Here is a 27,524-nt window from a genome sequence, read left to right as displayed (position 1 = left end):
CACAGCACACACACAGTTGGCTGAGGGTGAGCGTTTAACAGATGTTACAGTCTGTAATTTAGAAATAAGATGCATTTCTTGCCTGGCTTGTTTGAGGCTGCAGGAGGTGAAGGGCCTCAAATCCAAGACTTAAAAGGGAAGGAAGAGGAAAGCAGGAGAGGCAGCTGCCAGCCCACAGCAGCACAAATGGTGAATACTGACAGGGATGGTCTGAAGCCTTGAGGGGGAAAAAGGTATAAATTAGTAGCAGACTTTCTATTAAGAACACAAATCTAGAGGAATATAAATTTGTAAGAAAACTCCACTCACAGTACATGCTATAGGAAATAAAAGAGAGGAGGACTTCTGTCCCAATTTTATTTTATTTTTTTTACAACACCTGCTTCAATGAAAGATTGAAACAGTCAAACTAAAACAGACATTATATGCTCATACCATTTACAATATTTACAGAATATACATTTTTCTTTTTTTTGCTCAGCAGATAATTATAGCCACTTGGGACAAAAGTGCAAGTGAAAAGAATCACTGGTGTAAAAAGTTCAACTTCCCTGTTGATCATGTTTCAATGCTTGAACTAACAGAAGTATCCAGTGTGGTAAATTCTGTTTATAGTAACCAAATAAAGATATCACTTCACAGTGACAGATCCTGCTCAGCCGTATTTACACCAAGCCTAAACCAGAAGGAAGCTATTACTCTGTCTAGAAAATTGATGAGTGAGTTCACAGGTGATCCCATCTTCATTTTAACATTGAAAAGCAGAATTGCAGTGTTGAATTTTCTATTGTGCACATAGACAGCAATTAATTTCAAATGCTCTGTTGTATTAAATACTAAAATATATTTTAACTTCCTTATTGTACATGCTATAAAATTACACTAAAAATTTCAAGTTTCTGAAGTAACAATTATCCTTTTACATATATATTCTCTATATAATTTTTAAATATTTAGATTTTTTTTTAAATACCCAGGATAAAGATATACTAGCTCCAGTATGGCTGTGTTTTATCATAACACTTACCAGAGTCCCATACATAACCAAAGCCTCATCTAAAAGCTGGTTTTGAAGATATTCTGCTTGGGTTTCCCTCTCATTTTCTCTTCCCTTCTTTTTAAATCACCTTTCCAAAGGTAGCTGTGCTACCTTTTAATTTCAGGTTATGCTCTGTCTGGAGTGAGGGCTGAACTTCAGTCTCAGAGCCACTGCCAGACCAGCAGCAGGTGAAGTTTTTCACCTCTTGGAGTGTTCCTTCACTACAGTACTGCAATCTCCAGGTCAGACATCATTTAACTCTGTCAATACAGACATCATTTAACTCTGTCAATACTTGACATAACAGGAATTACTCCAGACCTGGATTTTGTTGAATATACAAAGGGGTGCCTCTCCCCACACAAGCTGGATAAGCCCAAGTGCAAAACAAGAGTGCACGGTGGTCTCAGCCACATGGTGTTCATCAAAGAGCAGTTTGAATTTTAAAGATACATCTTATCACCCACCCAAAGTGATTTTCTTCATGGTTGTATCCTCAAGTAGCACCAACCATTTAAATTTTAATCTTTAGTATATATATATATATATACACATCTTTAATAATTTATATACACACACATAGATGTGGCATTGGTACGTGGAGAAACTTATTTACAGTTCATTGGAAAAATTAAGTTGTACCAATTTACAGTATATGAAAACAAAATTGGCATTTGTGCTTTCTGTTTGTACAGCAAAAATTTTTGTCATTTCAAAAAAAAAGTTCATATTTTTATTTGCATCAAGACATGTTACATGATGAAAAAAGTTGTAAAACTAGGATTGAGAATAATAGAGCATTAATTCTCCTCATATATCCCAGTAAGCCTCCAGAATAGCTGCTTTCTATAAAAAATTCTCCATTCAAACCGCTCTGTGGTTACCCAAGCTTGCTTGAGGATCTTCTTAATAAATAATAACACACAGCAGAAGAACCACTCATCCTGCCTTGCACTGTGCACATTCATGAGATAAACATTTCTGCCTTCACTGAGTAACACACTCATAAACACCACTTAAACCTCACTTTTTACTCAGGACCTCAAAGTGCTTTTAAAAAGAAGGAAACACCCCAATTCTACACAGCAGTTAAGAGGCACAAGGAATAAGGCTTGAATTACAGTCTGCAGACACTAACCTGGCCATGAAAATTAGGGACTTCAGCTTCAGATTCTCCTTGATCTGTTTGTTGAGCTGAAAAACCCTGTTTTTCTCAGGTAATCTCTACTCCTGGAGGTACACACTTGTTTATTATCTATAACGTTAACAACAACACTAAAAAAAGCAGCTCCAAATTGCCCAGCTGTATTTCAATGCCCAGCTGTATTTCCATAAATGTACTTTTCTCTTGAAAGCATGAAATGGTTGCATTAGAAAGCTGTTAAATTAAAAACAGAGCTAGGTTTAATCTTTATAACAGTTAAGTAAATACAGGTAATCTGATACAGCAGGCTCTAAGTACTTCTTTGATGAGGCTAACAAGTGGTTTTTGGCTAATAATAATTTCAGCATATATAGCAGTTTCTGCCTCCCTGATGTGTTTACACTTCAGTAACCATTGGAGATCAAAAAGATATTGCCAAGATATACAGATTTAAATAATTCATTAAAATTGACAGTGAATTTCTTTTTTTTTTTTCCTTAAATCCAGAGTGTCAGGCTGGGTGCTGAACAGAGGCTGCTGCCATCCCCCTCAGGAACTAAAATACAAAGCATGTGTACCATTCCTTGGTAAGAATTTGAATTATTTTAGGAGTAAGAGGTCTTTAGTGTCCTAGTAGGAAGTCACAGCATTCACATTCATTTCAGGAAACATTCACCTTTTCCAGACTACAGTCTACTCTTCCTTTAGCCATTATTTATGTGCACTTTTGCAATGTTTTTCCACAGGCTTCTTGTAGAAGGAGTTTTCTTCTCCTCCTCTGGTTTGACAAATTACCCTCTTAGAGATGGCTGCAAGATCCCTTTTTCAACCAGGTGAGATTTCAGGGTTTTATACACACTCAATTGTTGTTCAGGCTGAAGTATCAACAGCTGTTTCAGTAATTTGCTGGGATTTGGACCCCTGTCAATGAAAAAAAAACCAAAAAATTGTGACCACAGCTCTAAAGAGTCTTTTAGATTTCTTCTTGCTGCCCAAACAATTCCTTTCCTTTCTTGAGGGCACCAGGTTATGGATTTCTCCCAGTCTGTCTCCTCAGGCTGCATTACTGGCAAAAGCACATTTGTAACTCAAAATAAACAGAAACTAAAAAGATTTCTATTTGCTGTTAAATGAGGATGTTAAGAAGGCTTATAACAAATAAGATTCCTTGATTCACCCTCATCACTGTAATCAATGTTTTTTATTAGCAGATCTTCATTTGGTAGCTGTTGCCTGCCAGATAAGCTATGTACTACTGAATTAAATATTGGAAATTGGCCAAGTCAGTAGAGAAAACTGCAAATTAAACCAAGCTTTTCTAAATATCAGCCTCATTTTTAGCTAGCCACTTACCACTGCTAAGATGAGCCAAATATAAGGAGAAGAATCTGTTGCTGATTAGGTATCTAATAATTATTTAGCCATATGCATTTACAGAAGTAAGGGCAGGTTTTGATTTGGCCCCTTGAACCACCCCTCCCTCAGAAACTAAAATGTCTATTGTAAGAGAATTGTGATTGCCATGATTTCTTCTTGAAAGCTGGTGTGGTTCAGGGAAGATGAGCAGTATTTTAGGAAGTTGTCCCCTTTCTTTAACCACAGAGTTTTCATCTTAAACAGAAAATGCCAAGCCAAGGAACTGAGAAATATTGAAACTCATGGGAAGAGCTGCAGTCTCACAATTTACAGGCTCTTTAGGGAAAGCAGATGCCTGAAACCCCATCCTACACCTTCCTGTAATCAGCAAATTCCAGTAAAACTTCTAACAGGCTGCTACATAAAACTTCCTGGTGTTTCAGGTACAAATGTTACCTTCAACAGCAGCCACAGGTACGTTAAGGCAAAGCTTGAACCCAACACAAATCCTGGGCAGGGAGATTGTTTCCTTAATAGTCCTGTATTTGAAGTGATTGGATAAATCCTATTTAGCAACCTGGAATTTCTGCTATGCTAACATAACTCCTGTGCATGCTTCAGTAATTAATATTGTAAAAAATTCATACCTTATGAAGCTGGTGATATAGACATGAACAAAAGTGGCCATCAAGTACTGGCAATCAAAGCGATCCATTATCCCACCATGGCCAGGGATTGTGTCTGCAAAATCCTGTTGGGTGTGAAGGACAAGAAGGGGAAAGAAGAGGAAAAAAAAAGATGATCAGTGGTTCCTAAGAAACACACAAATGATGTTATCACTTGGAGCAGCACATTAGGGCTGCAAGTGAGCCATGGTTTCACTGCATGGAGCCAAAAGTTAACAAGAGGCTAAAGGAATTAAAGTTTAGCTTTGCTGAAGGAGTTTTTAACTGCAAAGGTGAGACAAGGGGTGAGAAGAAAAAGAAGAGAAGCAGCAATTTGTCCACAGTATTGCACAAGAGGACAGCAGCAGGTCAGGTGCAGGTGTGCCAGTACAGAGAACACCTCTGTGCCTATACACACTTCATCTGGTAGCAAACCTCTGAAGTACTGGCTGTTGTATCTTGCCTCTGCAGAATCTAATTCTCCTCTTTAATAACTTTTTTTTGCTTTATCCTCTACCATAGTTAAAAACCATAATATGTGCAAACACTAGAAATTTATCTAACAGAATCAAAAAACACACTGTGAAAAAATGATCGTTACTTAAATGATCGTTTTTAAAAAAAACCCTAACCCCAAACCCACCAATTTATCTGATCCAAAGAGAAAACCAACCCAAAACTTAGAGGCTTACAGGATTCATTACCTACCTTGATTTTGAAAGCTCTTTTAAATCCACTGGCAAAGAATCCTCCAAATGGCCCAATTAATGAGGCAAATGTTGACAGTGCAAAGCTGTGCATCTGAAATGGGTATAAATTCACTGTCTCCTACAAGAGAGATAATGAACACTGTGTTTCAATACATTCATTGAGGCATTCAATATATTCACTGTAGGCATTTTTATCTTACATATTTAAAGCGTCAGAGAGTACATTACATGTAATTACTGCTGGAAGGAATGACTAACACACAGGATGCTGTGTGGTGAAGGAGTAAAACTCCAATCCTAACAGCAGTTACACACTAGCTGAAAAGAGAATGAAATTCTACAGGCTTACTTCAGCTTGCCACTAACTCAGGCCTTAACAAGCCTTTGTCCACTTCCCATGAAAAAAAATCAAGTTGTTTTTTCAAAAATAAGTCTGCAAAATGGTGAAGTGGCATCCATGTGCAGCACAAAGAGAATACAGGCTCGAGAACACAGGAAGGTTTTTGGGGTGGCTCCAGCAGTGATTCTGGATGAGCAATGCAGAGGCTCATGCTATTAAATCAGTTCTTAGCCTTAAGCTTTACCTTAGCAGTTTGGAAACCCATTTAATCTGGGAAGCATCATTTCAATTTTAACCAAAGCCTGGGGTTTGTTTCCTTACCCATCCCAACACAGCCTGAAGCAGTGGTGGCACAGAGTATTTCTTCATTTGGAAGAGCTCTGAAGGTTCACACTCTGTCACAAATCTGTTGGTTTCACTGTTGTATTCCACAGGGCACACAAAGTACTGATGCTGAGCCAAAAAGTAGGAGAACTGAAAAGCAAAACAAGAATTCCTCTATTTGGTATTTGTTATTACACTCAAAAATCATGCTTTAATTAATGGCCTTATCACCACAAGCTCAGGGTAATAAAAATCTTTCTAATTAGAGACACAGAATGGAGAAAAATCAGCCTGCTTAAACTAGAGAATTCCTCAACAAGGCAGATGTCCAATGAGCTTAGTGATGATTTCCCAAATTGTTTTCCTTTTTTTATTGCTCAGATTTGAATCTACTGCATTATAAAATCCAAAAATGTCATCCACTCATAATATTTTGCAGTTCACTTGTCCATTAAAACCTGAATGTTTCTTCTCCTAAGTTTGGGTATTCTGAGTTCTGCTGACCTTGGTGACAAATGACTTATCACAACAGTTACTTATGCTGATATTATCATCTGTGCATATCATTAGAGTAAATTGCTTTCCAGGAGAAATAGCAATATAAAGCATGTAACACAGAAGGATGACTTCACAAATGCTATTGATAAACTTCAACTTCAAAATAGGGATGCAACTATTAGATGAAATTATTCCAGGTACTGTAACAGAAATGGCAAAAATGGTCAATATAATCTATTCAGGAGAGGTTAAAACCTTGCCTAGACTTTCCAGCTAGTCATGAATTGGCAGAATTCTCTAGGCAAAAAATCCCACCCTAACTCTGAGGCTTTCAGGAGTCTGAGATAAAATTAGTGATAAATTTGGTTATTTCAAGTCAAAATACAAAGACTGAATCTACAGAAGAAAACTCCCATGCCTGGAAGTGTCCAAGACCATTTAGATGGGCCCTGAGCAGTCCAGGGTAGCAGAGATATTCCTGTCCATGGCAGGGGGATTGTCAGGAGATGATTTTAAAGATCCCTTCCAAACATAACCATCCTTTGGCTCTATGAATATCCTGTGGTTACTTACAATAAATCCAAATACAACAGTGGAAAAGAAGCCTCCAATGAACCCTTCCCAGGTCTTCTTGGGAGATAGCTAGACACAATAGAGAGAGTGTTAGTCCATTAATTAAAACCCTTCACCCTTTTTTATTCTATTTCTTGATCTTGTTCATGAAAATTAAACTCCTACTTCAACATCATAGAAATAATTTATGGCTTTCTATGGGGTCTTACATATTCTACCAGAATAGCAAGATTAATGCTTGAGCCCTTCTCAGTCAACAAGAGGAGCAGGTATATATGATCCAGTGGCTTATTTCAAATTACAGTCTTTGCAGTAAGTATGCAGCCAAAGCTGCATCTGAAATCCAAAAAGAATGAAATTATAAATGATGATGCAATAGGCTCAAACTGCATTATTCTGTAATGCCAATATCAAATTCACATTAATCCCAGTTTTCCATATACAAATTTTCAGGATTAGGATAGTCAGTTTGGGCTTTTTTAGCAAAGATGTGAATCCTGTGGTAAAGTATTTTTTTCCATTACTATGCTTTTGAACAAGTAACAAAGTTGCTATAAATTGCAAAAGCTTGTTAGCAAGGAAGTGCCTAAGCACCTACCTTAATTAATGGAGTTCTGCCAAAGAAGAAGCCAAAAATATAAGCGGTAATGTCATTGCAGATAACACTTGAAATTGGAACCAGAAACCTAAAGAAAGACATTAAAAGTTTCACAGAGAAAAACTGCCTGAACCTAAACACAGGACAAAAAGTTGAAAGAGCAGAATTTCTTTCTGGGAACTTTTTCTGCAGTATTTAGAAGGAATTGTGTTTCATAATGTGTTCCTAATTTCCCATGAGCACCACACTTAGCTATACTGGTTTTAGTCTTCAGCCAAACTAGATCATAACAGACTCATGTTAGTTCAAGTTAAAGTGTTATTTTGGTGCATGAGCTTGAAACATGAACAGGGTGGCCTTTTCCTATCAGGCTTAAAGACTGGTACCACAAGCAGGAAGAAATCAACAGATATAAACATGTTAATGTTTTTGGTAACATCAAAACAAGCAAATTAAAAAAGTTTAAATGACAGCTAAATTTAAAAAATAGTTTTCCTTAATTTTTTTCCCCTCTTGTGAGTTTGGAGCAGCTTTTTAAGTGTTCTTTGCATGCAGACTGCATCTGAAGTTGTTATTGAAGCCTATTAAGCTCTCTTTTTTTTCCTCCTTTTCAAAGCAGGGATGTATTAATAAGCTTAAAGTCAGATTTTTTTTACTATTTACCTAATTGTCTAGCAAGAGTGGCAATAAGAAATAGGAGGCTAGCAAAGCAACTAGGTTCAGTTTTTGACACATGAACATAATCATTACAAAAAGAATTTGTATATAAAAACTTGGTCAAAGGCTTTGGGCTTTCTTTCTAAATATAAGTATGCCTTGTCTGCAATAATCTCCCCAGACGTACATATATCAGGAAGAGGAGAACATGCAGCATTATGTCCTTGGAAGAACACAAATCATCTTCCATGTGCTTTTTCCTTCTTTCTCAACTTGAATTTTACCCTGAAGAGTGAAGGGTAGGAAAAACACACCCGCTCTCTGAGGAGTGGCTTTACGTAACCAAGTTTAACTGCCTTGCCAAAATGCAATGTATCACTGAAAATAGGGCACAAAGATTGCCCAACCATAACCAAGATGAAAACTCTTATAATATTTTAAGTACTCTGAATTTATTTGAACAGGACAGGCTGCAGGGAACGAGGCCAGATTGGGGATTTCAAATTAAATGGTCCAACTTCAATAGCTCTGAGCAACCTGAAGCTCCCAAGTAATTGCAAAAGAATTGCTGGATATTCATCCGTTCAGCAAAATGCTGTGGAAACTATTTGACATGGCATGCAATCAATCCTTTTCCCTGCAAGTAAATGAAGTGGTTGTTCAAAACTATCAGATTTGTGTCTGTCAATCTAGATAAGAGGTTTCTGCTTCCTCTCCTGTCTGCCTTACCTCATCACTCCCAATTCCTCTGACTCCCCTTCCAATTAGACATTAATGCTCCTGTAATTTGTACTGCTGTAACAGTACAATCATTCCCTAACCACAATCATTCCCACGATTATTCCCTAATAGATCTATGCAAAAGGCCCGACCTTTCAATGCAACAGAGGTACAAATCCGTTTGTTACTGTCCCCTTACCAGATCATGCCTTCAAAGAGATTTTGGATGACAAGATGAGATTGAGTTACAGTGATCAGCAAAGTGACATGAGTCCATGCGAACTGTTAACAATGCAACAACACAACAGTTAGTGAAAACACCGACCCTACACCTCCAGAAATCCTGGCACATCAGCTACAGGAGCTCCTGAGCAGTTCTAGTGATAATGCAGGGAATGTGCATACAGTATATCACAGGTGAGCTGGCTTTCTGGAGCAAGTTCTGGAACTTCAGCAGCTCTTTTCATCACTTACCTCCACCCACAATTATTTAACATGCAGTTTTAAGGCTTGGTTTAATAAGACATACACCTCTGGCATGAAAGCAGCAAGGAAGTTTGAGCAATGTGATATTCTGTATATACATGTAACAGACATGTTAGAACTGTAACAATAAAATGGCAATGAACTACTCACAAAAGAGTCACGTTACACAGATGTGGATCTCTCTCTTAACAGAATACTCTTATGAAACATGAAAATTCTCAGGATTAGCAAAAATCAAGTGTTTGTTTTTAAGGGCATGGTCATTTAAACAATCATTTAGTTCAGTACTACTGTATATACTTGATATTTAATCTGTAGGGCCAGTGTACAATAAAGTGGTTTCTAAACAGGCTACCAGTAAAGACTCTGCAAAAGATTTTATTTTCCAAACGCTTTTAAATCAAGAACTGGTAGTTTTCTCAGGATACACCAAACTAAAGCACTCTAAATGTCTGGGCCATTTACACTCAAAATATCCTACTTCTTTAATTCTCTTATCACACGTGTTTACCTATGGCAGCCAGACTCTACTTCCAGATAAGACAACTCAAGAAGCCTTAAAGGAGTGGGAGGGCACAAGAAATGACAAAAGGTTTCTGAAAAATTACCTGCTGGTTAATTACTGCAGCTCTGCAGCAAAGCTTTTAATATCTGTACAGTGACACTGGAGCAGCACCTAAATCCAAATTTAGCCTGCTCTACCAGAATCATGGAACAGTTTGGTTGGAAAGGACCTTTAAGATCCCATAGTTCCAACATGGACATGCCTTTGGACACTTTCTGGGGTGGGATAGACTTTTCTTTTCTTCCTAAATGCTGTGTTGCCACACAGTAGATGTCTTCACTCTATTTTGTTGCAATTCCTGGGCAGTCACATTTTAATGTTTTCTGGGCAGACACCAAGTCACCTGGCTGACACTACACATTTTCACCTTCTTTCCAGAAGAGGAAAAAGGGAAAAAAATCATGGCAAGTTAATATATTTAGGTTGTGTCAATCTGAAGGTGAGGAGGTTTTTTTGCAGATTAGAACATAGAGTATACATCCCAAAAAAGCTGCATCTCACTGTCAGGGAAGCTCTCCTACAAGCAGGGCACATTATTTTGAGTAAAAGATTTTTTTTTACATGTTTATAACGCTCAGGCTAGAATTGGGGAACCTCAATGGTAAAGTGCTACCTAAATCAGTGCAGAAACAGAAGGGTTAAGAGCATTCCCAAAGCTTTAGGAAATCTTTAAATTGTGCAATGCCCTGATTGCTCAAGTTCTTTCAAGACAGGAGCTGCACTGCTGTTCCCCTGTGATTTCTAATCATTCCCATATGGAAGTGGGAGGTGGGGCGTTGGCAGTGGGGTGTTTTGGGTGTTTTATTTGCTTTAGTTTTAACCTCTAATGTTTCAGAATTAGTTTTCAATCTATAAGATGCATGTAAGAAAAAAGTTAATGCTGTTGCTTAGCTACTGTGCTGATTATTAGGTGGACAAATATGAGAGAGGAGAATGCTGGGTTTTTTTAATACATCACTGATCTATTGAGACACTGCAGAGCCAAAGACCAGAGCAGCTGTGAAGTGTCACAGAATAAATATTCCACACAGGGGTTAAGATCAAGTTCCCTTCGTGGTGCTTCAGTGGGGCCTCTAGAAAGCAGCACTTGAGTCACAAGAATCACTTTGCACACAGTGCTGGATTGTTTGGCCTCAGACCTGGCAGGGAGACTCATCCCCCTCCTCCTGCAACCTCTTTCATGCTGATAGTTGAAAGTGTTAAGCTTAAATTTTAGCTTTCATATTTTTGAGATTCTGTACTGCATTAGTGCATAACTCTGAACTTCATGTAAAGGGTTAGCAAGTTCTCCTCACAGTTTAGTCAGACAAAACAATCCTTTTCCAGCCTGAGAACCAAGGACACTGCTGCAGCTTCAGGCCCAAAAAGCATAAACAACAGCAAAGAGAGGAGAGTGGAACTTCAGAACCTGAAGCTGTAATTTGACAATTAACCCCAATAAATAAATGGACCAAAACTTATAAAAGTGTGAAAACTCGTGACCCATCATCCATCTTGGGTGTAGCCCCAGCCAGGCTCTTGTACTGCCCAAGGTGTATCCTTTAAAAGCTTTTTAATAAATATCTCCTTTATTCCTTTAACTCTGTCCAGCCTCTGAAGGCATCAATATCAGCTTATCACTAAGGAAATATATCATGTTGGACATGCACAAGGCCTCACCAAGGACAGCTTGTACTGCCTGAGAGGCCACATCCTGGCATAAAATAATAATAATAATAATAATAATAATAATAATAATAATAATAATAATAATAATAATAATAATAATAATAATAATAGGAAGGTGAACAGATACACTCCAGCAGGACTTGATTTCATGTTACTCCCAATCCAAGCACATTTTCCACACCCCTCTTCTGAACCATTTTATGAGCATATGGACAGGAGTGTTTGCAGTGAAATGACCACAGCAGAGTGGGTAATACACACCATGTAAAACTGCAGACGGTAATGTTTCTTCACTAAACTCAAAACAAACATGCAGAATCCTGTAAAACAAAGCAAGTGCAGTTTGTACCATTTGACATTTATGACACTGAACTGTGATATAGCAGTGATTCTCTTTCTTTGAAGCAGTTTTTAATCCCTCTGCTGCTAGAAGTGTTGGCTTATATTCAGTTAAAAGTACACATAGAGTAATTCTCATCCAAGATTATGATTTAATTAACACAGGTTTAGCTAACATCAGTAAAGAACACCCATGTTAAACCATTAGTAAAGAACATCCCTCTAGGCACATACAAGGTCCTATTGTAGACATCAATTTTTAATAGAGGAGATCATAGTGTTTTAAAACCACTCAAAAGCCAGGTCAAGAAAATGGTTTTGCATAATTAACAGAAATAAATGAAGGCAAAAAGACCAGCTTGCCCCTTTCCCCCAGACAGGCATATGGGTGCATGCAGTGCGAGTGTGAAACACGGGTGTTGGAGAATTCAGCTGACCAAAAATCATTTTTGGGTGGCTGATTGGGAACTTTTTCTTTCCTATGGCAACTTCCTGCACCAACAGGGAGCCAGAGACCCCTAAAATTCTTCAAACCCTGGGGATAGCCCCTAAGTGACCCCACAACCCCAATGCCAAGGGGCTCTGCTATGCTCTGCCTCCTCTTTTGGCTCCCCTCATGAGCTCACAAGGCATTATTTATTTAAGTTAATTTCCCCAAGCCAAAGCCAGCTGAAAAAGGTTAAGTTCTGCAAAGCTGGTTTCAAATTTGTGATCTAAGCACTGAGCAGAATTTTTATTTGGTTTAAGAAATAAAAAGCACAACAGCAGAAAAACTGACAGACCATCACAAAGATCAGATTTCTCAGTACACTTTAGAAATATTTGTAGCATGGCTGGCCCCTGTCCCTTAAGCCAATCTGAGTCTTCAGCTGATTTAATTTTATGCTAAACTGCATTGCAGAAAAACAGATTTACATGTTCACAAAGCAATACCCCAGAAGAGAACCAACTCTCTCTTCTTCCCCAAAAAAAAAAGGCTTTTTAAAAGGTTTTTCTTTGGATAGGGAGTAAATTTTTCCGTGAGGCAAGTATCTGAATATCGTGCAGACAAAATTAAGACTCAGGTATTTTGACTAATCAGTTTAAAAATGTATTAGTAAATCCTATTACTGGAGGCCTGGGAGAACACTGGCACAGTAAAGAATCAACCCAGCAGAGCAATTACACAGAATGAGATGACAGAAGTCATACAACCTGCCAAAATAGCACCAGGTCATCAGCAATCAAAATTAATGTTTGCCAACCCCTTCTGAGCACGATTATTTCAACTGTCTCAAGATCATTTCCTTATTTAGGCTGTTTTCTTCTTCTCAGTGAATATAAAATTTGTATTCATGTTTCCACAGGAAAAATGTAACTGCAAACACGTCGTTTCCTCAAGCATTAAGAGGAAAAAGAAACTGGAAGTGCATAAATATGGAGAACAATTATATATATATTTATATTAAATAAGGAAATGCAGCACAAAGCTCCTTCATTTGTGTGATTTCCTGCACTTACCTGTTAAATAGAGTGCAAAAGAGATAAATCTGTGGTAACGAATGAGGAATTGCAGCTGTTCTCTTCTTTGCACAAATGTAGCAAAATAATCAGCTACAGTCTCTCCATAGAAAAAGTAGTTCACACAGAGCAAAAAGTACCTGCAATGTGCAACATTTATTTTATTAACTATTTATTTTATTAGCTATTTATTATAACTAACAGTTATTTTAATAAGACAATATATATTAAATGCAATTCTTCAAAACAATACAAACAAACAAGGATTTATTTATAACCAGTTAAAAAAAAAAGTAATAAGAGGCCAACTGATTTGTCCAAGTTCACAGGGGGGAACACAACTACAAAATTCTGTATTAGGGAGAGATGTCAAGTTTTATGTCTGCACATGACCCACAGAGCTGTCATTCCACCACAGCAGGAGAGGAAAAAGGTGATTTAAGTTTCACATCCTGGTTTGTGGATGTTTCTGGTTTGCTACTCACCAACTGAGGGATCTAAACCAGGGTAAATCATACGAGTGGTAGACTCTGTAACCAATGGTAATGATTTCATGGTAACACTTCACTTGGATGCTTAAGACCTAAAAGAAGAGAAATAGAAAACTTTGTGAATGTGCTGTAGTTGTTTCTCCCAGGCAGTAAGGAGCACTGCAGGCTGCACTAAGGAAAGACAATATTCTGAAGTCAAATTCCACTCAGAAAACAGCTTCAAAGCAAATCCAAGGAAAAACTAAGCTCCATTTAAAACTTCTAAAAAATATCCAAACCTTTACATGAAGAAAAAAACCCCACACCGGGCTAGCTTCAAGAATATACTCGTGAAACAAGGGAAGGCTCCTGACCTCCCTGCATTAAAACAATTTGACAGCAGCAGGTCAGAACTGCTTCCTATCAAGAAAGCTCTCCTATTTCTTTTGGTGAAAGATTAATTCTAAAGATATAATTCTAGAAATATTTTCTGGCCTCAGTGGAAAAAACTAGAGCTGTGCAACACAGCTTGGACACACAGGTCTTCCACTTGCAAGCATCTCATTAGGGGCAATTAGCATTTATGATTAGAGGCAAAGGTCATCTAACCCAGCTCTCAATGTCACACCCTCCCAGGCCTTCACTTTGCTGGTTTTTGAGGTTTTTGAGGTTTTGGTGACCTCACGAGTTGGGCAGGATGTCCTCTCATGCCTTTGGGCTTCAAAAGACTCTTCCACCTCTGTCCAATCCACAGTGTCTGAGCAGATCACCCTACCCAGACATGTGGGATTGCCAAAGTCACTCCACCCGTGCAGGGGCTAGAGCAGGGACCTGCCCAGGGGTGTCAGCACCACCCCGGGCTTGCAGCACCCCGGGCTTGCAGCACCCCGGGCTTGCAGCACCCCGGGCCCGTCAGCGCATCTTGCTCAACGCATGTTCAAAGCCTTGCACCACCTCAGCCAGGTCATTTTGAACCTCCCCTGTCTTGTGCTCTTTCTTCTGCTTGGCCAACTTTATAAATCTTGTGGGCAAAAGCAGCACCAGGGGATTGCAGCTTACAGTGGAAGCCGTGGAAGCCTGGTAGCCCAGTGGCCAATAAATGCAGAATATACAGCCCAGCTCTGTACAGCAGTCTCAGGTCTTGTCCTCCAAACCTCACTGAATTACTCCTCCTACAAGTCTCTGCTCATTTTCAGTCCCGGTATTGAGATTCATTTTTAACATGATGACTGTTATTTAAATGCAAGCTACCTTATTCCAGTCAAATTAAATAATTCATGAACTAGACTGGTTTTTCCCTCCATTCTCATTTTTATGTGGTCTCAAATATCAACTTAATTACCAGCTCATTATATTAGAAGACAGACTTTTTGCTTTATGGCACAAAAGAAGAACTGTATTACAATTCTGTACTAACTTTAATTACTTTTTGCTTCATGTCTTAACAGCTTGCCCACGATTGCAATCACACAGTATAGCATGAATACACAAAATCGCTCTGCAAATTAATTAGTTCCTTTTTGTTCATAATCATAATTCTCAAATGTAACAGACAGCTAAAGGAAGGATTACAATGAAAAAAAACCTTTTTACAGACACATGTGCTTTAAAAAGGCTTTTTTTGTTTGTTTGTTTCTTCACACATGTAAAAGAAAATCCTCCATGAATGAGACAATGAATTAGTAGTTTGTTATGCCATTCATCCGAAAACAGGAAATATTAACCAGGCTAATTCAGGTGTAGAAACTGTAATGCAGACAATAATGCTGGTGGAACAGCATTCCAGTCTCTCAAGGCTGGATTTTATGACCTTTGGAAGAAGGGGCAGGTGACTCAGAATGACTACGAGGATGTTGTGAGGTTAAGCAGGAGGAAAAGCAGAAGGACCAAAGCCCAGTGAGAACTTAGTCCAGCTACTGCCATAAAAGACAATAAAAATCACCTCTATAAATAAATACATCAGAAGCAAAAGTAGGGCTAAGGAGAAGCTGCATCCTTTGCTGGATGCAGGAGGAAACAAAGTGACAAAGGATGAGGAAAAGGCTGAGATCTTTAATGCTTTCTTTGCCTCGTTAATGCTAAAACCAGTTGTTGAGCTGGTTACCCTGTCCCCTGAGCTGGGAGACAGGGACAGGGGTTGGTCTCTTCTCCTAAGCAACAAGTGAAAGAAAATGAGCTCACTTGAGATGAGAGTGGAGGTTTAGAGTGGATATAAATAAAAATTTTTTCACCAAAAGGGCCGTCAAGCACTGCAAGACGCTGTCCAGGGCAGTGGTGGAGTCACCACCCTGCAGGTATTTAAAGATGGGGGGACTTGGGGACATGGTTTAGTGGTGGACTTGGCAATGATGGGTTAACAGTTCAACACAATTATTTTAAAGGTATTTTCCAACCTAAATGTTTCTAGGAATACAATCCTAAAATTGCCTCATCGGAGGCCAAGAAAAAGGAAAAAAAAATTGATACTTGAACAACTTTAAAGTCAAAGTCCATAAACTATAAGGTCTTTTGAATCCTTCAAATGTTTTTCAAAAAATATTTATATTTACTGAACTAAAAGGCAATAGCTCTGAATTGTCCATGCAGTTTCCTTTCAGCTTAGGCATGATGAATGAAGAGATCAAATAACTCTTGCACAGAAGAATGCATTTAAATAAACTTACCAGAAGCATCAGCATAAATGATCCCAGATATATAATCAGAAAAAACCCAGAAATCATAGCTAGGGAGAGAATTCCACGAATCCACCAATTTTTCCATCTATTAAAAAAATAAAAATAAAGAAGCAAGTAGTTATAAATGAAAATAAATTCCACTTCCTCTGCTAATGAGAGATTAAACTGTATTAGAAACAGTAGGAACAGCAGAAGTTTTTGTCTTTAATCAATGCATAGCAAGAAACACAGAATTGAGCAACTGTCCAACTAAACAGTAAAAGAAATTAAAGTCAGACACCTTTCCTCTTCCCCTGTGCTGCCCCAGCCTTGCCAAATGCTCTTTGCAATGAATTGGTACAACCCCACATTGAAGCTGTTCTGAAAATACATCAGGACCCTCAAAAAGCTGCAAGACTGTGCCAAGGCTGGCATATCAAAGAAAGGCTGCCAGGTAAAAAGAAAATTATTCTTTGAGGAGTAACAGATACACAACAAAGCCTCCTTCTGTCCTTGTAGACCTTTGCAGCTGCTGGTGGCCACCTAAGGAAAACAGGCTAAAAAATTCTGTTACTACAGAATCATAGAATCATTTAAGCTGGAAAAATATTTGAGATCATCCAGTCCAACTGTCAGCCTAGCACTGCCAAGTCCACCACTAAATCACGTCCCCACATCTACACATCTTCTGAGTACCTCCAGGGATGGTGATTGCACCAGCTCCCCAGGCAGCTTGTTCCAGTGCTTGACCCTTTTCCTAAATTAAATCTCTCCAAAGGTTTAATTCCAAACCTTTTTCCCAAATTAAATTTTTGTAACATCCGTCCTAAACGTCCTTTGGCACAATTTAAGGCCGTTTCCTCTGAGTGTCCCCTGAGACAACTCATCACAAGTTACTGCTAAACAAAGCCCCCACTATAGCCTGAAAATATTCTCCCTAATGTCCTGTTTGCATCAGTTTTGTGCTTCACTGCCTCACCAGGAGACACTCCAGATTCAGTATCAGTTTTGAATCAGACTCCAGTTTTAATGTAAGCTTCAACTCCAATAATTTGATTTTCTAGGATGACAGGTTAATGGCAGCTACAGCCAATAATTGGATTTGCCTTAAGTGTCAGAACAGAGGGGCAGAAGAGGCTTTATCACAACGTTTTATGCTGCTCTATGGTGTGGCATATCCACAGTGAGCAAACCTCCTCCAGAAGAATTCAGCTTCCTTTATGAGTAATGTTAAAACACCACACGGTATTTTGGGAGTGTTGGCAAGCACAGCACTGGAAAGACAACTTCAGGAAGGGAAGAGGCTCCAGAACTCAGGAAGCCACCTGACAAGTTTATTGTATCCTAACTCTCTGCTAGAAAGTTATAAATACTATTTCTTTCAAAGGTCAAAGACAAGGAATATCCATATTTCTGAGAGTTACACATGATGACAGTGGCTCTGCTGGGACTGCTGGCTGCTGAACTGGTAATTTCAACTCCAGCATTCATAAAGCACCAAGAATTTAATATTTCACTCAAAGCACCCTTTGTACACACACTCCAATAAGGAATTTCATGTGGAACAGGAAATGTTTCACCTGCACCTCTTGGTTGCAGGCTTTGAGGTATCGCCGTGCCCTTTGGAACAAGCCTGATTTGGAGATTTAAGACTTCCACTTTTAACACAACGACAGAACTCTGAAGAAGACACTCCTTACAGGGTGGTGGCAATGGAGAATATCACGTTCTGCTCACAGCTGGTGCAGTTTACACACAGGATTTTTAAAACCTGAAACACTGAATCTGCTTAGAGCTCATGGACATAACAGGAACAGACCACTGACCAGAAAATGAGCCAGGCAAAAACCTCATTTCACAGTGCTGCTGGAGATATCTGCAGGAGACCAGTTTTTTACAAGGATTTGCAAGGTTTTAATTATAGTCTGGATTAGAGATCCTTCTTTTGACTCTTGCAACACCTAAGTTGCTGCTAAAACATAGACTGTCTATTGCTTGATTTGTTATATTGAGCATAATGTATATATGACACCCATATCCATTTTAATTGGTAGTTTTTTGGTATTTATCACCTAAATGCTCTTTCATTGCATTAAAAATGTAAAATACAATGCAACTTGCTTGCCTCAAAAGGGTTTGACTGATCAGGTGTTGTAAAGAGACTGCATAAAAAATTATACAAGGAACTTTATCCTGTAGCCTTCATGAATATGCAGGTGCACAGAATTATCTGTTTATCTCTGCATACACATCCCCCCACATTTGCTGCCATCTAGCTCCTGGGAGGCTGGAGGGAGAAACCTAAATTTGAAAAGAAACAGCAGGGAAAAAATGAGCATTGCTTTTAAAAGTAAGGACCTATCAGCTATAATGAATTTAACTGTGCAGCAAATTATTTAGAAGTGGAAATGTCACAAAAATCTAACAAACCTTACCTTGAGAATTTAAACATCTTTTCATTCATTAACCAATCCCCCTCTTGATCTTGGAGGTAGGAAACCAGTTTATTACAACCTCCAGAAATAATCATTCTGTAATTTAAATTCTTTAGCCCATTATTATTGCAATGCTCGGGCTCAGTAGATGTTTATGTAAACTGTGTTTACTTAGAAAAGTGTGCAATGGGTAAATACAGGTGTATGCAAAAACATTCCACTGTAGGGACTAGCAAAGCATAAATAAATCAATGATCTCCAGCAACAATTGATCCTTGAAATTTTCACATCTACCACATGAAACTTAAAACTGCAGTACAAGACTTAAAACTGCAACATAACCTGTATGAATTTTAGGCACCAGCTGTTAAATTTGAGAGCTCTTTGTTCCACTGTACCTGGCAGACAAGCCTGACAAAGCCCTCTTGAGGATTTCTGGAGTGCTGTCTGTTGGTGGAGGAACATCAGGAATATCTGAATCACTTCTAAGGTCCAACTCGTGAAGTCTTTCTTCCAAATCCACTTCCTATCACAAAAAGAAAAATAAAACTATCAGAAAACTCAATACAAAATGAAAGATTATCAATTATTCTGTCAGAAAACAGGATTCTGAGTCAAACATTACTTTAGGAACTGATAATATCTGCATTACCTTCTAAAAGACAACAGTGGTGTACCAGTGGAACTGTAGATGTTGTAGGAGACAAATGTATGCTGGTAAATGTTTAAAGGAGGGCCTGTACTCAGATGTTGTGATATTACCTGCTGTGTTCAAGAAACTTTGCATTCTAGGCATCACTTTTTCATGGATATTTGCTTCCAGAAATGCTACAGCTGACACAGAACACTGGAGTTTGACAGAAATCCCCAAGCCTCTAACACATTTCTTCAACTACGTCTCAAACCACCCTTCTGTGGAATAAGGGGAAGGTTTAATGTCACATTAAGAAGAAAAAAAAAAAAGAAATGTAATGCAGAGAAAACCCAGCCCCTTTATCCAATGAGCAGTTTTATACATGGTAGGGCTTGAACCCTCAGGCTTGAAAAGAACAATCCAAAACCAAACTGTGAAGTGACCACGTGTCCCATGAATGCAGTATTACTCAAAATAATTTTGTGTATGACTGCAGCACTGCAATCCTTCCTTCAGCATTCACTGAGGACTGCTGGAGAAGACATCATCTAGACAGACTGCGTGTCTAACCCGAATGCAAAACAGGCACTACACGTTTTGGTGACAGTGTACAAATTGTCACCAACTCAGAGCTCACTGTCAGGACTGTTTTTTCCTCAGTTGAAGCCAACACTGAGGTGACTTCACTCGTTCTAAAGTTGCAAACATCAGAGCTCCAGGGAGCTGGAAATCTGCACTCAGCCCTGCACAGAGCAACCTCCGGCTCTCTCATGAGCTTCCTCCTGACCTCCGTGGCTCACCTCACCTTCTCACAACCTCAAACAGCTTCCAGCCTGCCCTGCTGCCTCAAGTTCATCAGCTCTTAACAGTTCTGGGGACTGGTAGGTAGCTGTGCTTTAAAACTTTTCTTTTCCACTGCTATGTGCTATTTCTCCATCTCCTTCTCTCTCCAACTTCTTCATCTCAGTTCTTTATTTCCATTCTCCTCTATTCCCATTAACTAGAAACTTCTGCTTTTCTTTCCTACTTTTCCTTCACAATATTATTTTCTTCCCTTGTTCTTTTGTCACTTCTTTTGTATTTTTGTCACTTTTTCTAAGCCAGCAGAGGCATATCCTCTCTTTTGCCCCCACTACAAGACCCCACAGGATTTCAGTGCCATCCCCCCGAGCCCAGCGTGGTTATTCTGTTTATAGCCCTCGTCCTCTCCCTGCAGCTGCCCTTTGGTGTAACCTCTGCAGATCACACGAGGCACAAAATGAGGTTTTCCAGGGGCCGAGCTCACCCCTCGGGGCTGGGCAGGGGGCAGGAGCTGACCAGGGTGCTGCAGGCAGGCTCCAGCCTCCGACCCTCCCCAGGGACACTGATGCCAGGAAAAACACCATCCTTTCCTCTTAGACTTAATACTTTTAACCTTTTAGGACCCGAGACAGTGAGAACTATGCACAAGGCAAGTGGGTGCATCCTCTCTTTTTCAAGTCAGGCCTGGGTTTTTCTCCTTCACTTGATGTCCCACACACATGCCCAAGATGAAATTCTCGATTTTACAGCATTTACTCCTTTCAAAAGTATCAGTGCTTCCCCAGACCTTGAAAGCCCACAGCTGAATAATTATTAGGCAGACTCTGCCTATAATTAATACAAGTAATAAGAGCAAATAAGCTATGGTGCAGACTTCAGAAAGCCTGTAGAACACAAGAAAGCAAATAAATAAATAAAAATGACCACACTCCCAACCCTGCTGTTCAGAGATGTTTCTCATGGTGTTGTACCACAGCTAGGAAATGAACTGTAGGTGCAATTGGGGGGTCCCAGCTCTCTCCCAAAGCCACATTCCAGCTCCTGGAGCTGCTCTGGAGGGCAGGGAGCTCTGTACAGCCCTAGGAGACGCTGCTCACTGCACAGACGACGGGCAGTAATCCTGGCCCTAAGACCATGACTTAGCGTCTTTAATATTAATCCCTGCCTGCAGACAGCAGAGATGTTCTCTCTTCTAAGCACTCAGAACTAAGAATATCCCCAAACTTTTTTATTCCACTTTGGCATTGCAGAAAACAATGGTGTTTAAACAATTTAAAATAAACCCACGCCGCAATTAATTTTGTCCCTCCTATCTTTAACACACAACTATCACTTATAAGCACCTCATTGTCTGCAATATTTTAAATTTGCTACTTCTAACATCTGAATTCACAAGGGCACAGCTGTCTTCAGAGGATCTAACCAGCCTGGAGAAGGAGTCTGTGTTTATCTGATGTGATTTTCAGTATTTCAGATTTTCAGATTTTCATGGGAGTTTGGCTGGTGCAATGTGCAAGTTGCTTAAAACTTGGTGCATTTTTTTCACCTTACATGACTAAAATAGCCAGTGGAAATCAACACCTCACCTATCTTCAACTTCCCCGTGCAACATACCTCAAAAATTCCCATGAATGCTTTATTTTCCAGTTAACTGCTATCACAGCCACAACAATTTTCTGAATAAGGCATTTATTTGTGAAGTCAGGAGCCAAAGAGGACATTGCTCACTAAAAGCTAGTTAATTGTCTCCTGCATCATTAAGTGCTTAGAACCCCATCACTGGGGGACGAGACTTTCTTGCTAATCATTTTCTAAATTATTTTACGTGATTGATTACAAACATTCCAGTTTACAGCCACAAATAACAACAATCATGATGGCAGAAACACTAAGTTAATCACTATAAAAGCACTTAAAAAAAATAAAAAAAAAATCAAGAGCCTTGTCAATGCAGCTTGACCTTGTAGAAGCAGTTTTGAAGTTCAGCACAAACCCAAGCAGCCCTTCAGATTTGAGATGTGGCCAAGCTGAGCACGCAGTGACATCAAGGACTTGTGAAGGTCCGTGGGAAATGCCGTGGGTTTCACTCTGAGCAGGTATTTATGAATTTCTCAAAGGTTAACTGAAACCAGCACAGGTTGTACTCTCCTAAGTGCCTAGGAAACCTTGCAACCCCAACTCCAAATTAAGTGTTTTATCCGAGGTATTGGGATTTTTTTTCCAAGAGTTTTCAAACTGCAGGTGACAGAAATGTTCACCTGATGGATTCACAAAGTGTCTGCAAGGGGTAGATGGTTTGAGTTTGGTGTTCTCAAAAGACAAGACTTTCATCCTTGTGCTAAATCTTCTGTACAAGAGCACAAATACAAAGGGGGAAACTCAGCCAGTCAAGAGCTTGAGCCTCCATACCAGGAATTCATGTGACACATAAATTAAACTTCCATGGGGATGTCTGCTTGTCTATTTTGCAACAGCTCACGAAATACAGCCGTGTGTCATGGAGAGGAAAAAAATAGACATCTCCATCTTTCATCACCCAAAAGGCCACACACTTCTGAACTGCTGCTTTGTACCACACACCCTCCACTACAATTAACACGTGCCAAGCAAACCACGCAGCAGAATTAATCTGGTTACAAAGGCACTTGCAATGTTCCTCCTGTGCAGCATTTTTCCAGGATTCCATAAGGAACTCCTAAGTAGACAGCAAATTTGTTCTTTGAGAATGTAGCATCTCCATGGAGAGCAACTGGAAAAATGAAGCCATTGTCCAAGAATTTATGTGAAAAGGTTAATGAGCAAAAGAATTAAGTTATTGTAGTTTTATAAGTCCAAGTGTTACTCGAAGTAAGTTTTCTCTTTGATCTTTCTGCAGTCTCCCTCACAAGTTCCATAGTAAAGTCAATAGTTCAGTTACAACACATTGTAGAGTATTTAATTAGGTGTACCTTGATACTTTCCTCTGGAGCCAAGATATCAAAGTATCGTACGATCCTGAATAATGAAACCTTTTTTTCCAACCTGTTAAAGCCTGACACATGCAGAACCACAGGCAAGAGGCCTGCACATGCTGAATCAATGACTGGAAACTACAGATCTTTCTGCATTATTATTAATTCACCACCATTTCCAAGAAAACTGAGGCTTGGAAATAGTCTGCCCTTATTATTATTACCTTGCTTGTAGCAGAAAGCAGAGGTCAGAGTTCTCTGAAAATTAAACTGATCTGTTTTTGGGGTACTCCAAGCGAATTAATCCCAATGAAGTAACTAAGTGATCCATGGCAGACAGACAGATCCACAACAGGCTATCCTGGAATTAGGAATTTCATTTATCTCCCAGAAGATTTGTGAAGTTTTGGACATCAAAGATCCAAGTGCCAAACTGAGCTTTGCAGATCTGGGCGATTTATCTGGCAATTGATTCCCTAGCAGGGCTGTCCCATGGAACAGAAAGAGCTTTTTCAATCCCACAAGAGAAACAGCATTCAGTGATTCCAAGCTTGTTGTAGTTACAAATAATTAACAGCCAGCAACACAATATCATCACACTTTCCCCTCCCTGTCCTACTCTGACAACTCTGTATAGTACAAAGAGGAATAACTGTATGGTTTCTTCCAGGATACACTAATTTTTTTTTTGGAAGCATTTGAAAGCACTGTCTCTTGCTTTATAGCAAGGAATGCGAACAACTGAAATTTTAAGAGAATCACGAACACATGCAGATCAGCCTGTAAATCTTTAATTGATTTATACCTATTTAGTATCTGAATGCCAAGCCATTCCTCTTTCTCCCAATGCTCCCAGAGTATTTATGAAGGCACTTTGACCAGACATTCTTAGGAAAAAAGCAGCCAGAGAAAGCAGCAGGAAGTAAGAAAGTGACAACCAAAAAAATCACTCCTGCATGCCACAGGACAATACAAAGAAAACAATAAACTAATGAAATCCCAGGGCCCTACAATACAAAGGCAGGTTCATATCAATTTTGAAAAATGTCACCAGCTCAACAGGCTAGTGAGCAACTGGACACACTAAGAATTGCAGAGCTTGGGAACTTCAATAAGCTTTCACAAAGGGTATATCACATTCCTTCATACAAACCAAGGAATTTAACTTCCCTTTGAAACTATATCAGTATAGAAATAGCTACCAGTTGGTTGCAATTAGTAATAAAAAGGCATGCAAATGAGGAAAAAAACCCCAACAGCTTCACTTCACTTCAGTAGGAAATGAGCATCTATGGACATAGTAACATGAAAAGTACCAGATAGCACACTGAAAACAGGGCTTCTATAGAATACAGAAAAACCTGCAGATGTATTTAGTGTTTCTGCAGTTCTTCAACAAACACAGAGGGCTTCTCTGCCTGGGAAATAAAAAAGGTGAGTGTTGCCTCTATATATCTGCAAGGCTTGGTTTGGGCCAACAAGAGCAGAAGTAGGATAAAGCACATACAATCCAAAGAAAAAGGTTTTCTCCTTCATTACAAGTGATGAAGAGGGTGATGTTTCTGAGGGGCATTGTAGAAAGCAGTGCAAACCCACGGCACCGTGGCTATCCTGAGTGATTATCAACCAAAGAACCACATTTGAGCCCAAATACAGCATCATCACACCAAAAAGGTCATCTCAAAATAGAGGACAACAAAAGTATCCACTTGTGTAATGTCCAGGTAAGAGATAGAGCAGAGTGAAAACCATTCAGGAGCTGGATAATCATCAAACCTGTGAATCCTGATGAGCAGATGCTGCTCACCAAATCACCTACAGCAGACATTACCTGTGTGCTCATACTCAAAACAGGGTCCCAAAACTGTGACCCACTGATTAAAACCTCAGTACTAAACACTGGTTTATCTCCACAATGGCACTAAAGGCAGCTTAATATGTAAAATCAATCCTCAGTGTCACTTGTGAGCCACGACAAGGGTCACCAGTGCTGGGCACATTGGGGATGGGTTAAACAACTCCAGTGGGAACATGGAGAGTCCCAAATAATCCATGAAAAAGTCCCTTGTGCAGTGAAAAAGGCTCTCCTCACCTGTGGTTCAGGTGAACACAAATGTATGCACATTGAAACCCATCTCCTGTGAGCAGCGTGCTGGCTGCACACACAGCACCAGCCTGCTGAAGGCTCAGCATCATCCAGAGTGGGTGAAACACCAGGCTGGAGTGGAACCACAGCAGGCCTGGGAGTAAGAGCAGCACTTTCCTCTCTGAAAATCACCCAGGCAAACCAAGATTAGGGGCACCCTCTGGAGGTCTGGGCAGCAGAGGCTCTGAATGACAACAATTCTGTCAAGGCAGCTCAGTGCACACCTCAGAAATAAATCTACTCTGCAAAATAAACCGAACCAGAGTATCACCACAGAAAAACAGCTTTGGGAGCTTGCTATGATGAGAAATTATGTTTAAAAGTTAATTCTGATCTACAGAGAAACACTGTGCGTGGCTAAACACGACCCTATGTGATCACAGCCCTCAATACAGCACTACAAATTTGCCAGGCTTTGAGTTAAAGCAACCAAAGCGAGGAATAAAGAGTCTTGAGTTTCACTTTCCAGTTCCTTGCCACAATGCCCAAGGCAGGCTGCACACTCTGCAACACCGACACCCGTGCAAGTTCAAGCAGTTACTGATTCAAGTAAAAACACAAATATTGCTACCTCAACTTAGCAATCAGAAAGCTTTTTTTAAAAATTTTTAATTCCGGTTACCCAAACGAGACCTTCTCTTTCATTTTATTCAGACAATTAGCAACCGTGATGTGGGGACGTGCTCAGCTTTTGTAGAGCTAAGCCTCAACTCCACAGCAAACAAAAGAACAGCACCGTGGCTGTTTTGCCACTGTCATGAACCTGATGCATTGACTTAGTATGTCAAAAACCTCTGGCCTTAGCAGAAATGTCATACTGTAAGTCCTTTCCAGGCCAGAGGTGAATGCCTATCACTTAACGGGCCATAAAGCAGAAAGAGTTGCTGGGGAAGTGCTGACACAGCCTTTAAACGGAGCAGATCTCTGTTCTGAGTTAGTTCCAGTGCCACTGGACTGGCCCAAGCACACAGAGGCAGCACGCTCCCTGCCTAGGCCACAGTCCCAGTTTCATCTGGGACAGGGTTAATTTTCTCCCTAGCAGCTGCTCCAGTGCTGTGTTTTGGATTCAGCGGGACAATAATGTTGATAACACACTGATGTGTTGGCTCTGCTGAGCACTGCTGAAAGTCAAGGACTTTGCTGTTTCCCGTGCCCTGCCGGTGAGGAGGTGCCCAAGGAGCCAGGAGGGAGCTGATGTGAGCCGGCCCAAGGCTCTCCTGGGGGTATTGCTCAGAAAGGCCGATTGCTGCTCCTGGTTGGGCAGCTGATGAAGCAATTGTATTCTGCACCACTAGCACCTCCTTGGGCTTTATACGCCTTTTTTGTCATCTCCCTCCTCATTAATATGACTGTTTCACTTCAATCATTAAACTGTTCTTATCTCACCAGCGGGTTTTACCTTTTTTCCTGACTCTCCTCCCCATCCCGGCGGGCAGGGGGCAGTGAGGGGTGGGAGGGGGGCAGTGAGGGGGGCAGCGAGGGGGGCAGCGAGGGGGACACTGAGGGGGACACTGAGGGGGACACTGAGGGGGACACTGAGGGGGACACTGAGGGGGACACTGAGGGGGACACTGAGGGGGATGAGGAGGCAGTGAGGGGTGGGAGGGGGCGGCCGGGCGGTGCTCAGCAGCGGGCTGGGCTCACACCGCGCCATCAGCTCCCCCTCCAGAGGTGACACACGGCGCCGAGCGCTCGCTGCGGGCCCGGAGAGAGCCCGGCCGCTCCCATTTCGGTCTCGCCACGGGGGAACGGCAGTGGGGTAAAACACGCAGCCCCTAACTTGGCCCCTGGCCCTCTCCCTGCTCTCGCCACCCGCGTTCCAGCCCGGCAGGGTCGCTGAGCCGCGGGCGCAGCGCGGAGCCCCCGGCGCGCTCCGGCCCGTGGGGGAGGCAGCGCTGCCCCCCTGCCCCAAAAGCCGCCGCCGCCGCCCCCGCGCGTCCTCACCTTGTCGCTACCCGCCTCGGCCGCCTCCTCCTCCTCCTCTTCCTCCTCCTCCTCCTCCTCCTCCTCGGCAGCCGCCCTCCGCCGCCGCCGCGCCGACATCGCTCCGCGGGAGCGCAGCGCCCACCCTGCGGGGAGCGGGACGGGGAGGGCGCGGAGGCCGCGCCGCGGAGCCCGCCCGCCGCCTCTCCTTCCTCCTCCTCCTCCTCCTCCTGCTGCTGCTGCCGCTCGGAGCCCGCCGCTGTCCCCACCACCGCGGAGGCGGCGCTCCGCCTGCGGACGCCGCCGCAGCTCGGGGGGCGCGGCCGGC

The 27,524-nt window shown here is 40.9% G+C and overlaps 1 protein-coding gene across 1 annotated transcript; it reads right to left on the bottom strand.

Annotated features, from left to right (window-relative positions):
• Positions 1–343: 343 nt before the first annotated feature.
• CDS1 (CDP-diacylglycerol synthase 1) lies at positions 344–27,524 on the bottom strand. The gene is made up of 13 exons (XM_063415198.1): positions 27,218–27,524; positions 19,140–19,267; positions 16,316–16,412; positions 13,668–13,765; positions 13,183–13,322; positions 11,605–11,663; positions 8,824–8,906; positions 7,248–7,335; positions 6,650–6,718; positions 5,576–5,728; positions 4,913–5,032; positions 4,187–4,290; positions 344–3,104 (listed from the first exon to the last, which is right to left on the bottom strand). The coding sequence occupies exons 1-13, from the start codon at positions 27,314–27,316 to the stop codon at positions 2,975–2,977; spliced, it is 1,368 nt and encodes a 455-aa protein (XP_063271268.1). The 5' UTR covers positions 27,317–27,524; the 3' UTR covers positions 344–2,974.

Source organism: Prinia subflava, chromosome 18 (genome assembly GCF_021018805.1).
Source record: "Prinia subflava isolate CZ2003 ecotype Zambia chromosome 18, Cam_Psub_1.2, whole genome shotgun sequence".
Classification (NCBI taxonomy): Eukaryota; Metazoa; Chordata; class Aves; order Passeriformes; family Cisticolidae; genus Prinia; species Prinia subflava.
The sequence above is the reverse complement of the archived record's forward strand: the minus strand, read 5'-3'. Positions and strand labels throughout refer to the sequence as shown.

Bases quoted from the DNA above. Each gene is read 5' to 3' on its own strand.
- CDS1 (XM_063415198.1), bottom strand. From the start codon at position 27,316: ATGTCGGCGCGGCGGCGGCGGAGGGCGGCTGCCGAGGAGGAGGAGGAG. The intron at 13,323-13,667 runs GTGAGTAGCAAA...TGCACATTGCAG, and splicing joins TGGTTTAGATCCCTCAGTTG to GTACTTTTTGCTCTGTGTGA. The intron at 3,105-4,186 runs GTATGAATTTTT...TTTCATTGACAG, and splicing joins TATATCACCAGCTTCATAAG to GGGTCCAAATCCCAGCAAAT.